This window comes from Electrona antarctica (assembly GCF_951216825.1).
Source record: "Electrona antarctica genome assembly, chromosome: 24".
NCBI lineage: Eukaryota > Metazoa > Chordata > Actinopteri > Myctophiformes > Myctophidae > Electrona > Electrona antarctica.
In genome coordinates, this window is record NC_136803.1 from 27,908,852 (window position 1) to 27,932,687 (window position 23,836).

Consider the following 23,836-nt stretch of genomic DNA (forward strand, 5'->3'; position numbering starts at 1 on the left):
TATGATTTCATATAGCCAAGCTGTCAGCTTCAAGTCATATTAACTGCAAAAAAAATGGCAGAGCAGCAGTGGCTGGCAACACAATACTGTAGCTAGTGGTGCTGAAACCTAACCTCCTCACTTGCTACTTCTTGTTTGAGCCAGAGAGTCTCTAACGTGTGTGTGAGTTGACCTCGCGTGCACCGCTGAAGGCATCGTTCAGCAGCACCAGAAGTTTTTCCATTATTCATTGGCCGCTTTCTCACTAAACTATCCTATGACAAGCTCGTAATCCTTATAACAACTAACAAGTCGGGAGATGTAACGTGTGCGTGCACATTTAAGGGGAAGGAGCCAGAAAACTAGACTTTCTGACTAGCTTTATTTTTAAGTGGTGCAACCACTTCCTTAAGTGACTATGTGTGTCTCTGGGTGGGTGGGTGCGTCTGAGCACGAAAACAGCATGGTTGTTTTTCACCACCTGTGCGCAACCTAACACACGCACACAAACACACGCACATATTAACTCAACTGTATATATGGTGATTTGGGGTGTGCCAGTACAGTACAGTGGCAGTACAGTACAGTACAGTACAGTACAGTACAGTACAGTACAGTACAGTACAGTACAGTACAGTACAGTACAGTACAGTACAGTACAGTACAGTACAGTACAGTAGAGGGGCCCCCACACGGTAACTCTGTCATTTCTCAACCGTTCCGGACGCGGGGCGGCTCGCCGGAATTGGGCCGGCACCCTGAGCGCGTTCCTGTGGGTCTGGAACCCCCCCCCCCCCCCCGGGGACCCCCACACAGAGTTGCACCACTTACTTCACACCAGTCATTAGTCCTACAACTACAACCTTGGTTAGACCAGTCATTAGTCCTACAACTACAACCTATCTCAAACCCTCACCCTAACCCTAACCTCCCACGGGGCAGCACACCTAAACCTGACCTTAACACATGTCTAACCAATGACTAGTCTAAACTAAGTATGCACCCCCTCTGACTTGCTAGATGCCCTCTGACTTTTTTAAGATGAGTTATGCTTTATTGATCCCTGTGGAGAAATGTGTCCTCTGCCTGACCCCACCTAACGTTTTGGAGCAGTGGGCAGCCACTGAGCAGTGCCTGGGGCCCAGCTTAACCCATTTTGACCCGAGATCAGATTCTAAAAATGTCTTCTACATCCGGACAGTTTTCTGAAAAAGCTATGTTTCTATGTCAGTCGTTCTTCGATTTTTCAAAAATAGCAGACCTACAAGATCGTAGCGCGCCACTCGGTGGCGCGCTATGAGCTTGTAGATCTGCTATTTTTCAATGGCTAAAGCATAACATAATGCCAACACCAAAAGGGGTTCCCGCCCAAAATATATAATTAAGTGCATTCTGAATCGCATCTCTTAGCCTATGAGTAATACCTCAAGTTAAGCACTTTAATCTTGTTTTTTTAAACTGCAAAGGTTATAGTCTAGTACAATTTGTCACTTGTCTATTTCCTGCTATGTCCAATGAAACTATTCTTACTTTCTTTTACAGACAGAGTCTGACATAAATTCATATCATCAAAAAAGGTAAGACTTGATTATGTTTACTATTGCATTATTGTCTCTGACAGGGCTCAGACAGTTTTCATAAATAATCCTTGGCGTTTTGTTTTAAACTAATCTAAGATTAGATTAGACTTTATTGTCTAGGCTCAGATGGGAGAGGGAGATTTCGTTGCTGGGAGGACACATATGTGGCATTTGCATCGCATCAGTAGTCCAGGACGGAACAATGCAATGTCGGGCAAGTTGTCACTTGTCAGGTATACAGAAATGTGTTGTCGAGCTGCCTTTCCAAAGTATTTCTGGCATGGTCTAAATGTTTACTCCTAATGTCCCACGTGACAAACGCCTCACTCTTGCATTTCTAAGCAGCAGGTGGAAACGATTCAATTTTTTTCCCCTGATCTTTACAAACATGATTATGTAATACGTGCAACTGCCTATTTTATTCCGTCCTAAAAAGCCTTCCTCTCTGCGATGCAGATATGGATTCCCATCTCTCTCTCTCTCTCTAACACGCACACGCGTGCACGCACACAAGACAATGGATAACTTTGAAGGGTTTAATAATGGCACATTTCAGCAGCAATTGCTTCCCTCCTGAAACATATTTTCAGGCTACAGTCACTAGAAATCTCACATAGTGCATGCATGCTTTTGTAAGCTGAGATTCGATGCAAGGATTTGTTTATTTTCCCAGTAAAACAAATTCCCAAATGGCAAGCAGTGTGAATATGGTCCATGGCTGTAGCAAAGAGGATTGGCATTTTAGTAGGTGTGGCAGTGAAGCATGTCACCGTTTGCAGTATTAGCACACCTTGTCCTAGTTTCCAACCTCGCTTTCCCTGCAGCCTCTGTCGGCTAGCCGATTGCCCAGGGGCGGGAAGGACACTAGATTCGTCAAGACTTTCATGAGAGATTTGTTTAAATTCTATTTGAAGATGCATCGTCATCTAACTAATACACATAGGGTTATCGGGAGAATGTCTAGACTTCTTGAAAATGAAAACGACAATGAAAAACTCTGGCAGAATTTTGAAACCACCAAGTTCGAAGGTATTTTAGGAGGCATGTGATGTGTGTTTACACGTATGCACGTTTCAAGATTATTGCCATGACCACATGCGCGCACATTCTACGCAATTGTTTGCACCCCCCCCCTCCTGGTGCTTTACATCCCCTAAAAGCGAGTCCAGCTCTCATGCTCTGGAATTCGTCCAATCACAGTCCTCCAGATCAGAGGCCTGCTTGGCCTTGTTGTGAACACGCCCATAGAGACCCACGTGTGAATCTGGCAGGGTGAGAGTTGTATGTCCTGTGTGTGTGTGTGTCTGTGTACTCAACTCTGCCCTGCACCAGTATCCCTTTTGCAACGGGATGCGTCCCTCCACACGTACCCGACACAGCATGCCTTAGGAATGACATCACCTTGGGCATGGGTTGAAAGAGAACATGCCCCTCCCCATCTCCGGTCCCAGTGAAATAGCCACTGTAGTATTCACAGCTAAAACACAACGTGGAGTCGCAATGTTTAGGATGAGAACGACTACAAATAGAGGGAACAAGGGGGGGTGTAATAGAGAGAGAGAGAGTTTTGATTAAAGTTAACCCATTCAGGCCTGACGTCGAAAAAAAAAAAAAAAAGTTTTCTATATCATGACAATTTTCGGAAAGATTTGAGGCACATTTTAACCATTTTTCAAAAATAGCAGACCTACAAGTTCATAGCGCGCCACTCTACCGCAGACCAAGTTATGGAACACTTGCCTAAAGAGATTCGAGAGGCAGTCTGACGACATTTAATGCCCTGTCGCTGAAACATCCTATACAAATAGGTTTACTGTACCTAGCCTTTTGACGTCTCACAATAGGCATGTTTCCATTTTATTGTGTTTTACATACGCATTTTTAGCTGTTTTCTGTTCATGTTCTTGTTTTTCTTTTAGTGCAAAACCGTTTTTTTTCTCGCCCTATCTTAACTTTTCTTTTTTTACCTCCTTTAATGTAATGCATGTCGGGCTTCATATTTTGTGTGAAAGGTGCTATACAATTAAAGGCGATTTATTATCAGGGCTCATAAGCACACACACACACAACAGGCTGACTGTAGCTTCTATCGAGAAGATGTCACCTGTTGTCGTTGGCAAAGCTTTGAATTCAGTTTGCATACAGTAGCTGTAGTTTTACTTGGTAATATGCCACTTCGTCGCGTCGTGTATTTGTAAGGGAGGACACTGTACAGTCATGTGTTTGAAAAGCTAGCTTGATGATAATAGGAGGTCAATGTCCACCGGCTGGATCAGTGTGTTTATTAGTTCTTGTGATAAGGATACTGTATCGCCACCGCTGCTGCAGTTGAATGGGCTAATACTGTACAGACCCCCCCCCCCCCTTTCTATACAGCCCTCAAAGACGTGTCTATATAGTATGTCTGGATTTTCTGCATTTGCCTTACGATTCTTGCTCAAATGTGCATCTCGATTTTCCTCCACAAGAAATGAGATCACGATTCTTTCACGAATCTCATTGTTTCCATGAAAATATTTGTTGTCTTTTAGTCTGTAGTTACTGAACATTACTACATGTGCAAAATGTGGCACTATTGAAAAATAGCAGATCTACAAGCTCATAGCGCGCCACCGAGTGGCGCGCTATGAACTTGTAGGTCTGCTATTTTTGAAAAATCGTTAAAATGTGCCTCAAATCTTTCAGAAAATTGTCATGATTTAGAAAACTTTTTTTTTTTTTAATTTCGACGTCAGGCCTGAATGGGTTAACTTTAGTTAACTGGAGCCACTCGGTGCCGCGCTATGAGCTTGTAGATCTGCTATTTTTCAATAGCTAAAGTATAACATAATGCTTAGTTAAAACACAAAGGGATTCCCGCCCAAAATGGGTTTAAACAGACAACATCAAAGTGCTCGACTTAACCCTCTCTCAAAACATATGAGTAACTAAAATGAATTCGACAGCCAACTAGTGCTGCACGATTCTTGCTCAAATTTAGAAATGAGATCGCATTAGGTGCCAGAATCTAGATCTTGATCCTTTTTCGATTAATTGTGCGGCACTAATTTGCCTATTGTCTCTGGAGGAGCCGTGAATTTTAAACTCTGATTTGGTCATTATTGATTTAACATAATAATGCTTATTACGTGGCTAGGTTGAATGCTTCATTCTGATGGCTCAATCACTGAATTCAGTGGTCTGTTTTTTAACAATGGCCGCTAAACTCAATAAGCCTTATAATGAAAGATTCAGACCACCTGACTCATATCAATCTGCGTTCGTTGCTTGATTTTGTGTGGGTATCCAACATGGCAGCTATGTAAACAAAGACACACTGTCATTTACAGCTAAATATTGCTCAAGAATGTTTTTGAAAAAAACCATTTGAAGCGAGAAGTAGACGTTAACTATCAGGTCGATGAAGACCTCCAAAATACACATTGGGTCTATTATCACCCTGTATAGGCTTAGTTCTTAATAATGACTAATGATTCTACAGTATCAGCAATCTATGTTTCTTTTTTGTAATCCAAAGCGGCAATATACCGGTATTCTTTATTATTTATTATTATTTATTATTTCAAGTGTAGTTGGCAGAGCCCAGGCAAAGTTCCACATGCACTTGTCTTAAACGTTCTGTGTTTTTGTGTCAATATTTTCTCCTAAAATGGATACGGAGCAACAAAAGTTTCCTCAACGATCAGAAAAGTCAAACTTAACCCAAATTAATTGCCAATGTGTTGCCCCCCCACCTCCCACGGAACTGAAACACTTTAGTTCGACTTTTCGTTGCATTTATCACTGAGCCCCTGAAGCATTTCTGAGTTAAAATTCTTATAGGGTATTTCTCTCTCGCTCATCTAGAACAGGAAGCTGCTTGTGGTCAGCTTGTTGGTCGCTTTGCAGTGCTGATGGAGCCAGGCTCTACAGATAGTGGGCCATTTCACACCTTCCTGCCTTCTGCTAGCACTTTTTACACCAATCATCTACTGCCATCATACGGTTTGTGTCTTGTGTCACTGTGCTGTCGTGGGCCAATCAGAAAATGACATGATTACAACTGTTAACATGACACACACTCGCACAGCAACATTTTGCTCCCCCAGGAGGAACTCTGTGTATATATACTCACGCACAGTATTTATGACTTAACCTCGCAAACCTTACCCTACAGCTCTGATGCACTGTTTGCAGAAATCTGGAGCTTTCAAACTTGCTTGTGTTCTCAAATCTATTTACGCTGTAGGACTTCTTGCAAACACGCATGCAAAATGTGAACCTCCAGGCTACCTTTTGCGGACTGATTGGTGTTGTGCAGGCGTCTCAATAGTGAGGGGCCAAGCAACAATAACCATTGCGCTGCCTCCAATGTTTTTTGTTAAAGCTCAAAAGGCACTCTTTTTAATGAAACTCATGCTCTGTGAGCTATAGAAGTGAATAATCTGTAACGGGAGAGAAATAATATGCACTGCCCTGTCGTCATCCTGAGCAGGTTTGACAGGTTTCCTGTTAACTGTGAGACACACGCACACGCACGCCGAACACACACACACACACACGCACACACACACACACAACCCCTTTAACTTCCGAGGTATGTCTGTTTTGACAGTGCCACCACCACCACCACTCACACTGTGGCACTAAACATGAACACACGGCAGTGCACCGCTGTCTCTGTCCTCCTAACCTGTCTCTGTCTTGTCTGTCCCTCCAGCCTGCCTCTGCACAGAGGGAACACCAGGCCCATACGCTTCGAGCCACCTATGCTCGACTTCCATGAACAGTGAGTACAAATCTTTAACGTTCAGCCACTCCCAGCAAATCTTGTCTCTGTCGTTATCTGACTGTAGGTCAGAGCGTTGCTGTACTATTGTATCATCATGTAGAGAACATGCAGATCTTTGTGTATCGAACTGTATGTTCGTGGTTTTTATTTCCGACGTATGCCGTTCCATGCTGCTAAATCTGTGAAATCAGCCTGTGCAACATGAATGGAATGTCTGGAATGACAAAACATAGGAAAGTGTGACAGTGTGTGGACTCTTGATGTGTTTCTGACCACCTGTTTCACGATGCCATCACTTGGCCACCTGGCAACCAGAGGAATCTGACAAATGCAAAGACCCGCTGGGTCTTCTTTGCATATGAAAAGCTGAAAGGAATGATGATTTAGGTTATGCTGTATTAATTATTTCCTGTAATGGAACTAGCACATTATGCTAGCTCTAACCTTGTTTTCAGTACCATTGGTTGCTTATAAAGTTTCTCAGTTTAGTATAGATGTGTATTGGACTGTCAGTCATGGACTGTCTTAAGAGTTGGCTAGACTCCCAGAAGTACTAATTGTATAATTACTACCTTTCGTTCTAATAGGGCCACTTGGCCCAACAAGCGCAAAACGTTTGCAGCACCTGCCGAATGCATTTATATTTATCCGTTAGGTGTTTTCACCACAGCTCTCTAGTTCAGGGCTGAGCGGAAGACTAAGAGTGGATCAAAAGGAAGCTTTAACTCGCACCGAGATTGTACAATCTCGCAGGCCAACCTAAAAATACGGAAACCGAGAAACATTTACCTTTCAACTCGCTTTGCAGTCAATGCAAAGTGTTGTTTTCTGTAGGCCTACAGGCATGTCAAACCTCTGTAGCCTGTAGTGTTTCACACCTTTGGCTCCATTTTCGTCACCGCTAAAGCCCTTATCCCTAAACTTCTTTGCCTTTTTCTTTTACTATTTTGCAAAACATTTTTGAATAGTTAAAATGGCCAGTCTACAAGCTCACAACGTGTCGATGTAGATTGGCTAGTTCAACTATTCAACAAAGTTTTTACAAATAGTAAAAAAAAGGCAAAGAAGTTTAGGGATAAGGGGTTTAGCGGTGACGAAAATGGAGCCCCTTGTCTCTTATTCTCATTCATCCGGAATCTTGTCTCAGCATTATTTACCTCCTGTTTTTCTCAATCGACAACTCTTAATACAAAAATATGTTATTTACCACGTTGGGTCCTCCTGAGACAGTCAAATTCATGCTGCTTTCGCCAAACCACTCAACAATCTTTTTCTAGACTTCACTGATAATATCAAGCTGGTTTGTTTTGATTTTGGTTTGTTTTTCATTGGTCTCTGGAGGGATGCACGCGGTCGGACATGCACTGCTCCCATGCTTGCGCTTAGGGTTAGGTTAGGATTTGAGGTCGGTTGTCTGTCTAATGACTAGTAATAATAATAAAACTATTTGTATAGCACCGTTCATGACATGAAATGCAGCTCAAAGTGCTTTACACTACAGAGCAATAAAGCAAAAAGCTAAAGCATAAAACAACATTGCTTTGCCTCACCATGTTGGTGACACTATTGACGTGATGTGTTTGTGTGTGCTTTCTTTGTATTTATCCCTTATGTGATGCCCCACACATATGTGCCCAGGCCTGTTGGCATGCCAAAAATGGAAAAAGTTTACTTGCACAACCCAAGCCAAGAGGAAATAAGCTTAATATCGATATCAGCCACAACTGCGCATTTCCATGCGTCGTTCTTTCAAAACAGGGTAGGTGATTTTTCTTTATTTTATTTTCTGTACAACAAAAGTCATTGTCATGCCCTGGTTTTTGAATTTTGTGTTAATTCGACAGGAAGTCCTGTGGCACCAGCAGTCTTCTCCACTGACTGGGGGAGCTGGTAGCTGAGTGTTTAGGACACTATTGACACGTGTTTGTGTGTGTATTTGTGGGTATTTCTGGCACAAGGCTAAATGCCAACAAGTCCCTGGTTCGATTCCAGGCTGGTCGTACCATTTGCTGCTTGTCACTCCCCTGCTCTCTCTCTCTCTCTCTCTCTCTCTCTCTCTCTCTCTCTCTCTCTCTCTCTCTCTCTCCCCCTCCCCCTCCCCCCCCCCCCCCCCCCCCTACCTGTCAAGTGGAGACCCAAAAAGCCCCCAAAAATGAATGAATGCATGTGTGCTGTGAATGTTTCTTTAGATTTTATCCCATGATCTTGCAACCCATTCTTTCACCCAGTGTCAATTATCTAATAATGTAATCCTGGGTGCTACACTTCCTCTGCCAACCTGGGCAGCGGACTGACCTCATGCTTCCTAATATGCATGAGGAGTCCAAGCTGCTTCTTTTCACCTGACAGTGGGGAGTTTCCCCGGTTGGACGTAGCGCGTTACACGTTATTCTAACCAGTTCCTTTCCCCTCCATCAGGCGCCCCGGCTGGCCAGGGGGAGGTAGTTTAGAGACCAGGATTACTGCATGTTTTTTGTGAGGGTACCTACCCTAGGGGACACGGGGAGAACATGCAAACTCTGAGTAAATGAAGAAAATTAAATTTTTCTCAAATTTAAAGCTCAACATTTTCATTGTGATATAATAGTCACTGAGAATAAATACCCTTTAGTGTCATTAGTTAAAGTTGTGTGATGTATGGTTTTCTGGGTCAAGCCTTTCTCCTCTTGGGACACACTCACACACAAGTGACCTATATACCTTTGAGCAACACTTATCGAAAGGGACGTTGTAATGAAGTATATAAATGATCTAAAGCAGTCTAAAGTCGGTGACCTCACTATGTTTACTCTGTAGGTGTACATTGAGAGTAGCAAATGAAGTGAGACTATGTATCTAACATGAATCGCACAGTCAAACTCCTAGGGTTCATTTTATTCATTTGAAATTGGAACAATACAGAAATCAGACTTTTCTAACATTATGATTCATTGTCCCTAGCTCCCCACTATGAATCAATTGCTCATGCTTTAATTTGCATATATGACGGAATCATTTGAAATGAATGTCCATGGAAGAATGAAAATATATTTGGGGTACAGTGACATGGAATAGCCCCTTGCCTGATCTGCAAATGGCCCAAAACACAATTATTGCAGACTTTAGTAAAACGTTAATGTCTATGTTATTTAATGGTATGTAAATGAAGGCGCAAATGACTGTTGTAAGTGCCTTCCAAATGTAATGAAAATCTTCCTTGAGAATTTATACCATAGATATTCAATCTTTACCTGTCCAGTAACCTCACCAAAACAAATGACTGAAGCTTTGCATTTTAGATGAAAGAAATATTCAGATTTCCCTTTCTCTTTCTTTTCTCTTTCCTTTCTCTACAGATAATTCATCCGGGGGGGAACACGTCGTTTGACGTAGTTTTCTTGGCACGAGTAGTCGGCAACGTAGAGAATACTTTATTTATTAATACCTCACATCACGGAGTGTTTACATATCAGGTTGGTGTGAAGTTGTGAACACACTTATTTTGAAAAGTAAAACAAATATAGATAAATGAATGGAGAGCCCTGGCTATTGTGCACGGATTGCATTTTCTTGTTGGCTGAACACCAACAAAGTTCTTCTAATGCAGTGAAGAAAAAAAAGTTGTCTCGAACAAGTGTGGAACCTCAAATTGGGAAAATGTCATTTGTCCAAATTTCTCTCCAGGTATTCGGAGTGGGCATACCCAACCCATACAGATTACGGCCCTTCATTGGGGCCCGGGTGCCTGTCAATAGCAGCTTCTCTCCTCTTATCAACATTCACAACCCCCACAGCGAACCACTACAGGTAAACTCAACCACACACCTGGTACTTGCTGTCAGGAATGGTACTTTCTGCACTGTTCCTTGGTTGTTGGGTAATGATGATCCATGATCTTGTCTCTTTCATTTGGTTTGCTTTACATTTTCTGGAAACCACATTGACAGCCGAAGCAAATTTTAACATTAAATAATCTTTAAGTGTTCCTCTAGTTTCTTTAAGTTCTGACCAAAGTCATGAAAGACTCCTTTCAGCGATGAGTTCCGTCACACAAATGTTCTTTTGTTTGACTGAAATAACTGCAAAAAAAGAAAATGCCTCACCAATCAAATTTCTGAAATAACTCCAGGATGTCTGTGAAAAAGTTGTTGCCCCAGCTTTTAATGATACGCCCGTGACTCGCCCCCTCCGCATACGCGATTCGCAGTCTCCTCCTTGAACAGCACGATGATCAAAACAATGAAAATGTACCCAATGATGATTTGATGAGATTTAGCCTCTCAGACCCAAAACTAAAGAATATTTAGCCTCAGACCCAAAACAAAAGAATATTTCATTCTTTATTGATGTTGGTACCATTAGGAGAGATACCAGGCAAACGTTGATCAAAATAACAATTCTTCTACATTCTCTAATATTGTAGTAAGTATTGCAGATAATGTAACACTTGAGAGAGTAAAATTAAACCAAATGGACCCGTAAGGATCCATTTGGTTTCATTTTACGCTCTCAAGAGGTAAGGGTCCAACTCTCCATCATTTAAGTTTTAACTAGGGAGTGGGGACCACCTGGAACCCCCTCAAGGAAACCAAATGGACCCGTAAGGATCCATTTGGTTTCATTTTCACGCTCTCAAGAGTTAAGGGTCCAACTCTCCATCATTTAAGTTTTAACTAGGGAGTGGGGACCACCTGGAACCCCCTCAAGGAAACCAAATGGACCCGTAAGGATCCATTTGGTTTCATTTTCACGCTCTCAAGAGTTAAGGGTCCAACTCTCCATCATTTAAGTTTTAACTAGGGAGTGGGGACCACCTGGAACCCCCTGAAGGACCGCTGGTGGTCCCCGGACCGCTGGTTGAGAACCACTGCTCGATGACAAGTGAATATGCTTTGTGTCTAATTGCCTCCTGCTCTTCACAGGTGGTGGAAATGTACTCCAGTGGGGGTGACCTGCACCTGGAGCTGCCCACGGGGCAACAGGGAGGCACCCGAAACTTGTGGGTGCGTACAAGGATAGACGGCAATTATGAACCATAAAATATGTGATTTATTATTTGTCATACCTTCTTCTTCGCTACACATACACTCAGTGTGTACTAAATACTAATATAGCTCAGCGGTGGTGGTGAACCAACTAGGGCTTTACGCAACTAGTCGACTATTCAACTAGTCGACTAGTAAATCCACTAGTCGAGCTTGTTGGTACTAGTTGACTAGTAGTTTTCTTTTCTTTTCTTCTTTTTTCCCCGAATTTGTAGGCCTCATGATCAGGTAGATTATAGTTATAGTCACCACTGTACACGTTTTTAAATGTACAAATATTTATTTGAAAAAAAAAGAAAAAAAAAAGGTTTTTAAACAACTAGTCGACTAGTAAACTAGGCAACTAGTCAACTAGCAAAAATGACTAGAAGTGATCAAGTGAATGCCCTAGAACCAATGCTAGTTAACTGTAAATAACAGCAATGGAGTAGAGACACTGAAATGAAACTGGTGCATACAAATTGGATAAATAATTTAACTAAACATATTTTAGTTTATTGATTTCAAGAGTATCCTCCATGTAGGATACTTATCTTTTGGGAGCGGAAGAAATTGTACCCCATCTGGATTTGAATGTGTTGTGTTGCTCCAAGTTCAGCAAAGAGTTCAGCGCTTGAAAATGGTTTAGATTAATCGGTGCAAGTACTGATGTAATCACTGTTTTCTCAAAATGCAGCTCATAAATTGGAAGGCACATTTCTGAATCCGAGAAATGTCTTTAAAATGGCCTTGAAAAGGCAATTTCTTTTCAGCCGGGGCGCCTGATGGGGAAAGGAACTGGTTGGAATAACGTGTTCCTTCCACGCGCTACGTCCAACCAGGGAAACTCCCCCCTGTCAGGTGTAAAGGAGCAACTTGGACACGGAGTTCTGAGTTCAACGGACTTGAACTGAGTTCAAGTCTGTTGCTCTCCCCATGTCCCCCATATATGGGGACTAGGTTGGCGGAGGGTGTGTAGAGCCCAGGATCACATTCGATAATTGACACAGGGGTGAAAAATGGGTTACAACATCGTGGGATAAAATGTAATTAAAAAAGAAAAGAAAAGGCCATTTTAAAGAATTATTTGACTTCCTGAAGACATCCTACAAACCCTGTTTTTTTCCCTCTCAGGAGATACCCCCCTTTGAGACTAAAGGGGTGATGCGGGCGAGCTTCTCGTCACGAGAGGCAGACAACCACACTGCCTTCATCAGGATTAAAACCAACGCATCGGACCCAGACCAGTTTATTATCCTCCCTGTGGAGGTGGAAGTCACCTCAGGTACACACACACACACACACACACACACACACACACACACACACACACGGCCTGTTCTCTTTTATTTTTTCAATGTATTTTTATTGAGGCTCTGAAATTTCACAGCTGTTCGATCGCAATACCATGCATATAGAACCACCCTTTTTTTTAACAACATAGAAAAACAACAAATACCACGATACGGACATTACATTACACAGTCAAAAACGAAACAAAAAACAAGACAAACGAGTACACCACAGTCTTGACATGATCCACTGTATCTAAGACCTACCTTTGTGAACCCTTCCATGTTATCGCGGAGGAGATAAGTCAGTTTCTCCAGACAGAGGAACCACAGTCATTACGACCTCGTACCAATCACCCAGTGTAGGAGTGTCTCTATGAATCCAAAGCTTGAGTATAGTCTTTCTCGCTCTGTAGTATTCCAACTAATTTTGGCGTTGTCTGGTCCTTGCACTGGATACCGTCCTTAGCTGCTAGTACACACTGGAGAGGTGACACGTTCAAATATTATATCCAATCAAGGTGTCCAGCTCATTCTTCGCCTCATTCCAAAACACCTGTATCTTTGTACATTTCCAAAGCATATGTGCATACGTACCAACTTCTGTCACATTTATTACAGTTGGGAGAGCTGGGACCGCTCGGCCTGTTGTTAATAAACGTATGACATTGACAGTCATGGTCCTGAATTGTCATGGCTGTGGATAAGACTCATGACCTTTGTCATGTCATCCTTTTTCTCTTTAATCTCTGTCTCACACTGCTGCTAAATGAAGCAGAAAAGCAACGCATGCCATCTCAGTAAGTGTATTTTCCCCATTGGCTTTCGCCGCTTGTCGGGGCAGGACAGTCGAGCTGCAGGCTCGGCTTCGAGGCTGCAATGACTGCAGGGGCAGTTGAAAATGGCGAGGGGCACATCTCATTTTTATGTAGTAAAACCTTCATTTTTAGACCAATTTTAACCCATTTGTAGACGGACGTCTATAGCTCAGTGGGGATGGTGCAAGGCCCCCTCGGGCACTGGTCAGGCCTTTCGAGCTGGCTAAACACTATGCCATCTAAGGCTACTTACTGCCTGTCCTGGCTACCAGAGATGGCAGACTGATGTCTGGCCTGGGTTCCAGATTGATCGTAAAGTATACGGGTTGAAACTTGAAAGGGCATGTTTTACCTGAAGCCCAGGCGAGTGCACCACTCTGCCATCCATTAACTCGGCTGTCACACAATCATCATTGCATGGAGATAAACACTCATGTGAACTTGTGAAGATAAACACTCATTCATGTGTAAGTGCTTTCCCCACTTATTACACGTGACAGCTCTCGCATACAACCCACGACCCTCTGTCAACCGTTGAGCAGAATTCCACTTCAAAGTCCGGGGATTGAGTTCCTCGAGGTTCCTTCCTCGAAGGCACCTTAGTGTAATTGGATGAGACAGAAGAGACAGATGCCCTTTTTTCTTTTAGCTCTGCCTGCACGATTTCTTCCCACCATTTGATACCAAAGACCTTTGGCACCGTTTTGATATTCACAAGTGTTTTCTTGTTTTGCTTGTTTTTTTTGACTGGACTGCTAGATTGGTGCCAGTGTGTCACTGACTAATGAAGTTGCACAATTGGGCAGTAGGCTGGCCTAACAACGATCTAGCCAATCACAGAGCCCTCCAGGCTATGGGATGTATTCTATCCCTATAACTGGGGCTGGTTCAACTTGCAGGGACATAGTTAAGTACATATCTCAATAGAGGGTATGCGTGTGACATCATCATCAAACCAGGAAGTTATGCAGGAACGCCTACTGAGTGGCAAAAAACTACTTTCTGGCCTTGACAGCCCATACATCCATACAGAAAAGTCTTATCTGATTGCATTAAACAACATTAAACAATGTTAAACTCACTTTGCCTGTTGCTTTGCCACTCGATTTGCCACTCGATGTGCCATTCACTTTAAGCATGCACATACTCTCTATTGCTTGGTTCCAGTCAGCTTGGAAGGTCTATTAAATCGGCGTGAGCAATTGATTGAAGTTACACTGGCTGGAGTGTCACCGCCTCCAGTATCGGTTGTTTAAAATGTAAAAGCCCTCCACTGTTCCATGCAGGGTAGAGCCTAGGTTTTGATCTGGTCTTGTTTTTGCACGATCTGTCTCAGTGAAATCAAATGTCAGTGTCACCGCAGAAAGTGTCTGTATTCTTCCTTAAGCCATTTTGGGCGGGAACCCCTTTTGGTGTTTTAAACATTGTTATAATTTAGCTATTGAAAAATAGCAGATCTACAAGCTCATAGCGCGCCACCGAGTGGCGCGCTACGAGCTTGTAGGTCTGCTATTTTTTAAAATCGAAGAACGACTGACATAGAAACATAGCTTTTTCAGAAAACTGTCAGGATGTAGAAGACATTTTTAGAATCTGATCTCAGGTCAAAATGGGTTAAGAGATTAGCATCTTCTCTGCAGCTGCTAACTAGCAGTGGCGGTTTGGGGTATGTGTGGTGTGGGCCGATGTTTCCTGTGTTGTAAATGTCAAGGCACTAAAGATCTGCACCGTATGGATGATTTACTGATTCGAATTGCAATGTTCCTCAGTTGATGATTATGTTACAGTGAAAGCACCTTTTCCTAGACACTGGCCTTAAAATGTGTTTTATGCTTGAATTAAAGTGAATTCGTTTCACCACTTAAACCATTATTTATATATATATATATATATATATATATATATATATATATATATATATATACACACACACCCACCTTGTTGACTGGGGTACAACAGGGCTATACAGGGCCCATTTTTGAGGGGCGCTAGGTGCTAGCCCCTCCTATACCAAGCTTTGTGTGTGCATGTGAATTTTAGCAATGATTTAGATTGGCTGATGATCACCCCATAGCGATGATTTGATTGGCTGAGCAAATTACATATTGAGGATTAAAAGTAAGGGCATAAAATTAATGAATGACAAAAAAGTGAGGATGCCAATTGTAATTGGCCGCAATGTGATGATGTATGATGATAACAGCGCCCCTCACTTCACACAGGTGTGATTTATCGGAAATATCCCAATGCCCACTATTTTCGCCAAATGTTCACCTATGTTGATGTGCCCAGAAAAGGGACGCTATAGGGTTCATGTGGTTAATTTGCTGTGTCCATGAATGCTTCTCTGAGAAGTCACTGTTGATTCCTCTCCAGGAATTTCATCACCGGTTCTTATTATTTTTTATTTGTTTTGTGCACACACAGCTCCAGGAATCTATTCCTCAATAGAAATGCTCGACTTTGGCACCCTACGCTCGCAAGGTAAACCTGCTTTCTTTAGTGCACCTTTATCCTAGGCTTTCACAGAAGAATGTTGTTTATGCTGTATATTTGTTACACCTCGTGCCCACAGAGTTCAGTATTTTTGTGTGTGTGTGTGTGTGTGTGTGTGTGTGTGCGTGTGTGCGCGTGTGCGTGGATTCAGAAGGTTTAACTGTTTTACTTTTTTGCGGGGAGAAATTATTTTTATTTGTATAATTTACTTTAAAACGGTGGTAATTATAACAAATAATGGTCGATTCCATGTTCCATGGACTATTATGATTTTCCAGCACAAAAAAATGCATCTATCTTCTCAACGGAAAGAACCCATTTTTTGTTTTGTTTTTTAAGAGCGATTTGTCAGCTCTGAACTGAATGGGTAAATAAATGTATCTTCTCCCTGCTCACAGACAAACCAAAGCTATTGAATTTACATCTCCTAAACTCGGGGACAAAAGATGTACAGATTACAGTGAGTACCTTCTGATGAACAGTAGTATGATCAGAATCACAATGTATCTTTAACTATAGTGGAGGAAAATTACATATACTGATACTGTATGCACATTTTGGTGAATTTGTCACTTGTTCTTTTTCAGAGTATTCGAGTGAGTCCATCAAATGATGCTGTGACAATAGATTTTAAAGCGGTCACGCTCAAAGCGGCCGAGCATAAATATACCAAAGTTGCGAGCATCATTTTTGATGGTAAGTTGTTCAGAGGTTCAGGAAATGCCACAATTTTCACACACACAATTTTCCCTTTTTGAACAGTGTTACATTAAACTCAATATAGTTTGGAGTCCTAATATGTCCATCTTCATGCTATGATTTGTATTTTCTATTTTTACTTCATGGCTTTTGAATGTACCTGTTCCGCTCAAATGAGAGAGTGCTCATAATCTCTGCGTTTTCCAGCTTCCAAGGTTCAAAAGACCTCCCAGTCTTCAGGGAAAATTACTGTGAAAGCGAAAGAGAAAAGCTACTCGAAGCTTGAAATCCCGTATCAAGCGGAGGTTTTAGATGGGTATGTCTCTTTCACTTTTACATACACGTGTGTAAATCTTGAGTGTCTATGAACCTGTCTGCACATACCTGCACAAATGTCTGCTTTTTAAACATTTGAGACTTTCTGGCTATATAATTGTACAGTCTCTAGTTTAGGGCGTTAACTCATTTAGGCCTGACCTCGAAATTAAAAAAAAAATCTTCTAAATCCTCCAGTGTTCTGAAATAAATATTTTCACGATTTTTCAAAAATAGCAGACCTACAAGCTCGTAGCGCGCCACTCGGTGGCACGCTATGAGCTTGTAGATCTGCTATTTTTCAATAGCTAAATTATAACATATAATGTTTAAAACACCAAAAGGGGTTCCCGCCCAAAATGGGTTAAACTAGTGCACTCGGACAGTTTGAATAGAGCTTATCAAACGGTCAAAATGAGTTTATCCTGCATTTTTCCAACACTTCCCCTACTTGACTTCTCGTTTCGATGACTGGTGGAGAGTTCACCACCATGCGGTGTGCACATGTTTTTGCGCCCAGGACACCAACCTCTGCACTGCACAGTTCTCCGCACATCGCGTAGTACTGTACCGATTGTGTCAATTTCCCAAGTCCAAACATCCATGTTGATCACATTTAGTGGACCGTATGTTTTATATGTATAAATGAACATTTTCTTAACAGAAAACAAGCTATTCCATGGCAATCCAGACAGTAGTTTTTCATAATATCATGTTTAAGACCAAATTGTTAGACAGATCGATTGACGGACCAACATTGCCATAGAGTCCCACAGCCATTGGAGCTAAACGCAAACAACAGCACTGTGCAGGCATCTACTCGGCTACTTGACAGTCACATGCCCAAGCTGACCATGCCGAGTCATGACTAACGCTTCGAGACGACTCAAGCTGTGAACGCTTTCACAGGCCTCACCACCACACTGGGTGTCATATTGAAGACTGCAGGCGTGGCCACTGTAAATACTACTACTAATACGTTTACTATGTTCATTCAATAGTGGTGGAATGAGCCGCACCGCAAAGGAAGTAGGGATGGAGCTTTATACACGGAAAACCCCCGAGAACAAGCTTATTGAGTTGGGCGTATCAAACCTGTTATGGAGCATAGCGGCCCATGACATCATGTTTAAACAATCCAGACAAGAGGCGATCAAGAAATATCTGTAATCATCCATGCTGGTCGGTCTAAAAGTGTATTGATACTTGCCAAACAGCACTGTTTATTATATATCAAATGTACGCGTTTAAAGGGACTACACACATATTAACCAGATAACAGTTTCTTCAATAATATTGTCCAAAAGTAAAATGGTCAATTGCCTTCCGTCTGTTAGAAGATTACTGTATTTGAAGGACCTAAAAGATACTGTTTCTGTTCAGAATGTATTGTCGTCTCCCGTCTTTCCACAAAATGCTTGATAAGGACCCGGCATCGATAAGCCTGTTCGATAAGGTGCTCGTTATCAGTAAAAAATCAACAAGCTCCATCCCTACCCGCAACACCCCTCTCCGCCGCTCGTCCTTTCTCACTTTTGACGGCGGTTCTTCCCTTGTCGTTTGTGGCAGGTATCTGGGCTTTGACCATACGGTCACGCTCTTCCACATCCGGGACAGTGTGACGGAACCCGTGGTGAAGCCCATCCACCTCACCAACACCTTCCATTTTGACATCCGCGTCCATGACGTGGCACTGCCTGACGAAGCCCACGCCATGTTTAAGGTGGGATTTGTTTAAGCTCACAACTTGACCTGCTATTCTCACTATTGGGTCATAGGACGAGTTATATATATATATATATATATAGGTCTTAAGTGGTTACATCATTAGATGGCATAAATAATTGCTTTTAGATTCATGCATGTGTACGTGGTACAACCTTGTGGTCACAGCAGGTGATTCAAATGATCTTTTAATTAAGCCATAAGGTCAGGAAGCGTGTGCAAACTCGTTTTTGTGAAAAGCTGAATATTTGTTTTTTTAAATTTCCATATGGCCTGTTGCCGTTTTTCATGAATACTGTAACAACATTCTCATGGTCAATTAGTGTTTCAACAACTCGCCTCCTTGGGCATTAACTTATTTGTATCCTACCCATCCTTTTACCTTCTTGTCACATCACATTAATTACCCATTAACAGCATCTTAACATCCCAGGGAGTCCTCGGAACGATATACTGAAGTTGTCGTTCGACGCATTTGCCCCCTCTCAGGTGCTGAACTTCACCGATCCGGTGCTGATCCCTCCCCAGGCGTCGCGCTATATCTTCTCCTTGGAGTTCAGCCCGCTACGGCCCTCCACGCATATCGACAGCAATATCTTGTTGGTGACAAATGCCTCCAAGTTCCACCTGCCCATCAGGGCCTACACAGGCTTTCTGGAGGTAATTGTGGGGAAAGATTGCTTGTTTGTTTTTAACCTTTTCAAAAGCAGATGCGATGACGTTTGTTCTTTCCTTTTGTCTCTCTCTGCAAAATGTTCTCTTTAAGGGACGATATTGTCAATCTCAAACTGATCTCTCTATATTTGCTGTAATTGTATATATTTGTTGCATTAGTAGTCATAAATCTGCGCAGTACTTTGTCTAAAATGCTGGCTGCAGAACAATCGGCAGCCAAAGACCATAGTAGGTAGCTTTGTGCTTACCTGTGAAATGCATTCTGGGAATTGTAGGAACAAAGAGAGAGCCTAAAACTGGAATTCCCACTGTAAACAATATTGCATCGTAAATATTGTTGTTGTCTGTAGACTATGATAACATCGACAGTTAACTGAAACATGTCAAAAGCAAGATAGTGTCCCTGTTAACCCATTCTGGGCGGGAACGCCTTTTGGTGTTAGCATTGTTATGCTTTAGCTATTGAAAAATAGCAGATCTACAAGCTCATAGCGCGCCACCGAGTGGCGCGCTACGAGCTTGTAGGTCTGCTATTTTTGAAAAATCGAAGAACCACTGACATAGAAACATAGCTTTTTCAGAAAACTGTCAGGATGTAGAAGACATTTTTAGAATCTGATCTCAGGTCAAAATGGGTCAAAAATGCACAGACTTGTCTTTGCCCAAAGACATGTTCATGGATCTAATGTCTGCTTTCTCTTTCCACCCCCTGCCAGCCCTTGGTTCTGCTCCCCAGTCTGAGCGAGCGTTTCCTGGATTTCGGCGTCCTCAGCGCCACAGATGCGAGCAGCATCCTGTTCGTGGTTTTCAACAGTAACCCCATTGAGGTATGCAGCCGTCCCAAGATGAACGTTTTATTACGCAATGTTGCGCAAACCTCGCCAGGGGGGAGTGTCCTTCAAGACATTGTATTGAAAAGTAGATTTGCAAGTATGCTGCATCGCACAAATGATGCCTGATTTGCATTATTTGCATTATTACTAGCCCCTTTTGGTGTTAGCATTATGTTATGCTTTAGCTATTGAAAAATAGCAGATCTACAAGCTCATAGCGCGCCACCGAGTGGCGCGCTACGAGCTTGTAGGTCTGCTATTTTTGAAAAATCGAAGAACGACTGACATAGAAACATAGCTTTTTCAGAAAACTGTCAGGATGTAGAAGACATTTTTAGAATCTGATCTCAGGTCAAAATGGGCTAGTTTGCCTGCTGTATAGTGCTGCTGTATAGTGCACCGAATATAGCCGATTTACAAACTCACAACACGTTGTGATGCGACGCGTCGAGTATTTGATTGAAACCTTTATTTATTCTCGAAAGAGCAATTGAGGTTCTCCCTCATTTTCAATGCTGCCGAGATTACATACATTTTATGAAACAGTTTAAGACATAAAACACAAATCAAAACTTCATGTAAGGCATAGAGACATCATTATACAGACATTGAGACAAAACACAAGTTAAAAACAGTTACATATTGAGGTAGAGAGGTTCAAAAGCAGGTTATTAAATTGACCATAGGATATTGGGGTGTTAATTTTCAACGTTTTGTTGTAAAGTGTTCCATGTGGTGGGGGCATCGAAGCAAAAAGCTGATTTTACCTAATTCAGATTGGACGGATGGGACCTCTAGAGAAAGCCATTCACTTGAACGGGTCTGGCGAGTATTTCTTTTCCATTGTAACAGCAATGTGATGTATGGAGGTAGCTTCCCATCAATGGCTTTAAAAATAAACTGGAGTATAAATCTGGCTTACGGCAAAACTGCCGCATACTTCTTGCGAAGTGATATGAGACTAACCTGTTTTGGCACGTGAGGCCATGCAATACAGGAAGTCGAGATCAGATATCTCTTTGCACAGATACACATCACGAGTGAGCCCACAAGCTAACTCAAAAAGGGTTAGCTGCTTGAAACAAAAACAGGTGCAATTGGCAGATATTGTGCTGCGTTTGCCAAAATCATGTGACCTCGGCATAGCTCAAGAGGGAAGTGCCACTTGAAATTGACGGGGCCATTAGACCTAGTCCTTTCAAATGTGTGTGTGTGTGTGTGGGTCAAATTTAGTTAAACTGTTCTATAGAGGGTATGCGCATGCATAAAGTGAATGGCAAATCGAGTGGCAAAGTGACAGGAAACGTGAGTTTAACATTGTTTAATGTCGTTTAATGCAATTAGATATGACTTTTCTGTTTGGATGTATGAGCTGTCAAAGCCAGAAAGTAGTTTTTAGCCACAGGCATTCCTGCATAACTTCCTGGTTTGATGTTGATGTCACGCACATACCCTCTATAGTCAAATAGTATGTAGCTGGCTCAGTGATGCCACTTGAAATTGACGGGGCCATTAGACCTAGTCCTTTCAAATGTGTGTGTGTGTGTGGGTCAAATTGAGTTAAACTGTTCTATAGAGGGTATGCGCATGCATAAAGTGAATGGCAAATCGAGTGGCAAAGTGACAGGAAACGTGAGTTTAACATTGTTTAATGTCGTTTAATGCAATTAGATATGACTTTTCTGTTTGGATGTATGAGCTGTCAAAGCCAGAAAGTAGTTTTTAGCCACTCAGTGACATCAACATCAAACCAGGAAGTTATGCAGGAATGCATAACTTCCTGGTTTGATGTTGATGTCACGCGCATACCCTCTATAGTCAAATAGTATGTAGTATAGCTGGCTCAGTGATTTGTAGAGCCTATGTCGTCCACTTACTTTACTTGCATTAAGCAATACTGCCTCAACACCTTTATACCTATAAGTCTCATACAAGCACAGAAATATTTTTGGGAGAAATGTAATGGTGAAAGAGTCTTAAGATAAACACTTTATCTGTCTGTGGCCAAATACAGATAATTCTGGGGGTCCTTGACATGAGTTTTTCCAGAAAACTGGATTTAGAAGACTTTTCTTTTTAGAATCGGTCTCAGGTCTTAATAGGTTAAAAGGAAGAGAGTCATGCTGTTTTGAGCTGAAAAAGCCACGCTACAGGATGTCTACAGAGACTTCAGCTGTGTCCCAGTTCAGGGGCTGCGTCCTTCGAAGGTTGCATAATTCGAAGGCTGCTTAGGCCACCTTCTTTGAACAGGCCTTGTTATATGTGACGCTCCAATGACCTGGGTGTATGTTGCAGTCCATTTGTCTGTATGTGTAGTGCAAATAAAAAAAATAAAAGGCCGATACAATACAAAATATTGAAATAAATATGAACTCAAGGACTCTTAATGAACTCTTGAACTCTTAATATCATTGGCTCGTATTGACGAATGTGAACAGTGATAACGTGAATGCGGGGATTAACTCATTCAGGCCTGACGTCGAAATAAAAAAAACGTTCGCTCCGAAAGAATATATATTCCAAGATTTGTGCCGCATTTTTACGATTTTTCAAAAATAGCAGACCTACAAGCTCATAGCGCGCCACTCGGTGGCGCGCTATGAGCTTGTAGATCTGCTATTTTTCAATAGCTAAAGTATAACATAATGCTTAGTTAAAACACCAAAAGGGGTTCCCGCCCAAAATGGGTTTAAAGCTATAATATGACACACATGCGTCCTCAGGTCTAAATGGGTTAGTAGAACGTTGGCAAACGTGAATGACCACACTGGAGAAGCTCAACTCTGAGGATGTTTTTTTTAGATTAGGATGTTTTTTTTAGATTAGTTTTTTCTGCCTTTTTTGAGTGGGGCAACCACTCCCTTACGGAGTTATGTGGGCAGTTAAACAGCATGGTGGTTTTTCACCACCTGTGCGCAACCTAACACACACACATATATGATGATTTCGGGTGTGCCATTACAGTACAGTAGAGGGTACAGTAGAGGGACCCCCACACGGTAACTGTCATTTCTCAACCGTTTCGGACGCGGGGCGGCTCGCTGGAACCGGACCGGCACCCTGCTGCTACGTCGCACTCCCACAACTTGGTTGAGGCTTCTTCTAGTGTAATGTTAACGTTTTCCTCCTCCATTGCTGCCCTGTCTGCCGCTGCCGTGGTTGGAAGTAGGCTATCCCGAAGCATACATCAGATGCAGCCTTCAAATTCGGGGGAAAAGAAGGCCAAATTTGAAAGCTGCATGTGAAGGTAGCCTTCAAAATAGAACAGCCTTGGTTGCAGCTGTGACGGTAATCAGCCTTCAAATGCGGTCTTTGAAGGATACAGCCCCTGAGAATTTGGGACACAGCTAGCCTAGTCTGGTCAATTTAACACCCCATAGTGTTAAATTGATTCTCTCTCTTTCACTCACTCCCTCTGTCTGTCTGTAATTCTCACACCTTTTCTCCTCCATTCCATTTTCTCAGCTGGTGCTGCAGCCGTGGCAGGTGACGGGGGAGAGTGTGAGCGTGGAGCTGTTGAAGACAGAGCGAGGCAACAGGACCAATCTCTTTTCCAGGATGAACGAGTTAGATAACATCTCCCCCTCCCCGCATAAAACGGTACCACCACCCCCACCCCCTTCACTGGGTTTCCATGAATCCCCATCAGT

At 42.3% G+C, this 23,836-nt stretch overlaps 1 protein-coding gene across 3 annotated transcripts in view; it reads left to right on the plus strand.

The window, feature by feature from the left end:
- LOC306917677 (transmembrane protein 131-like) overlaps positions 1-23,836 on the plus strand; it is a 58,243-nt gene that overhangs the window by 3,838 nt on the left and 30,569 nt on the right. For all 3 annotated transcript variants that reach the window (XM_079495966.1, XM_079495967.1, XM_079495968.1), the window contains exons 3-17: positions 1,522-1,556; positions 6,259-6,327; positions 7,969-8,089; positions 9,666-9,782; positions 9,994-10,116; positions 11,232-11,312; positions 12,468-12,618; positions 15,871-15,927; positions 16,338-16,399; positions 16,527-16,635; positions 16,846-16,954; positions 18,523-18,676; positions 19,168-19,338; positions 20,070-20,180; positions 23,652-23,786. In XM_079495966.1, coding sequence (XP_079352092.1) covers positions 1,522-1,556; positions 6,259-6,327; positions 7,969-8,089; positions 9,666-9,782; positions 9,994-10,116; positions 11,232-11,312; positions 12,468-12,618; positions 15,871-15,927; positions 16,338-16,399; positions 16,527-16,635; positions 16,846-16,954; positions 18,523-18,676; positions 19,168-19,338; positions 20,070-20,180; positions 23,652-23,786 — 1,605 coding nt within the window. The remainder of the gene's footprint in view (positions 1-1,521; positions 1,557-6,258; positions 6,328-7,968; positions 8,090-9,665; positions 9,783-9,993; positions 10,117-11,231; positions 11,313-12,467; positions 12,619-15,870; positions 15,928-16,337; positions 16,400-16,526; positions 16,636-16,845; positions 16,955-18,522; positions 18,677-19,167; positions 19,339-20,069; positions 20,181-23,651; positions 23,787-23,836) is intronic.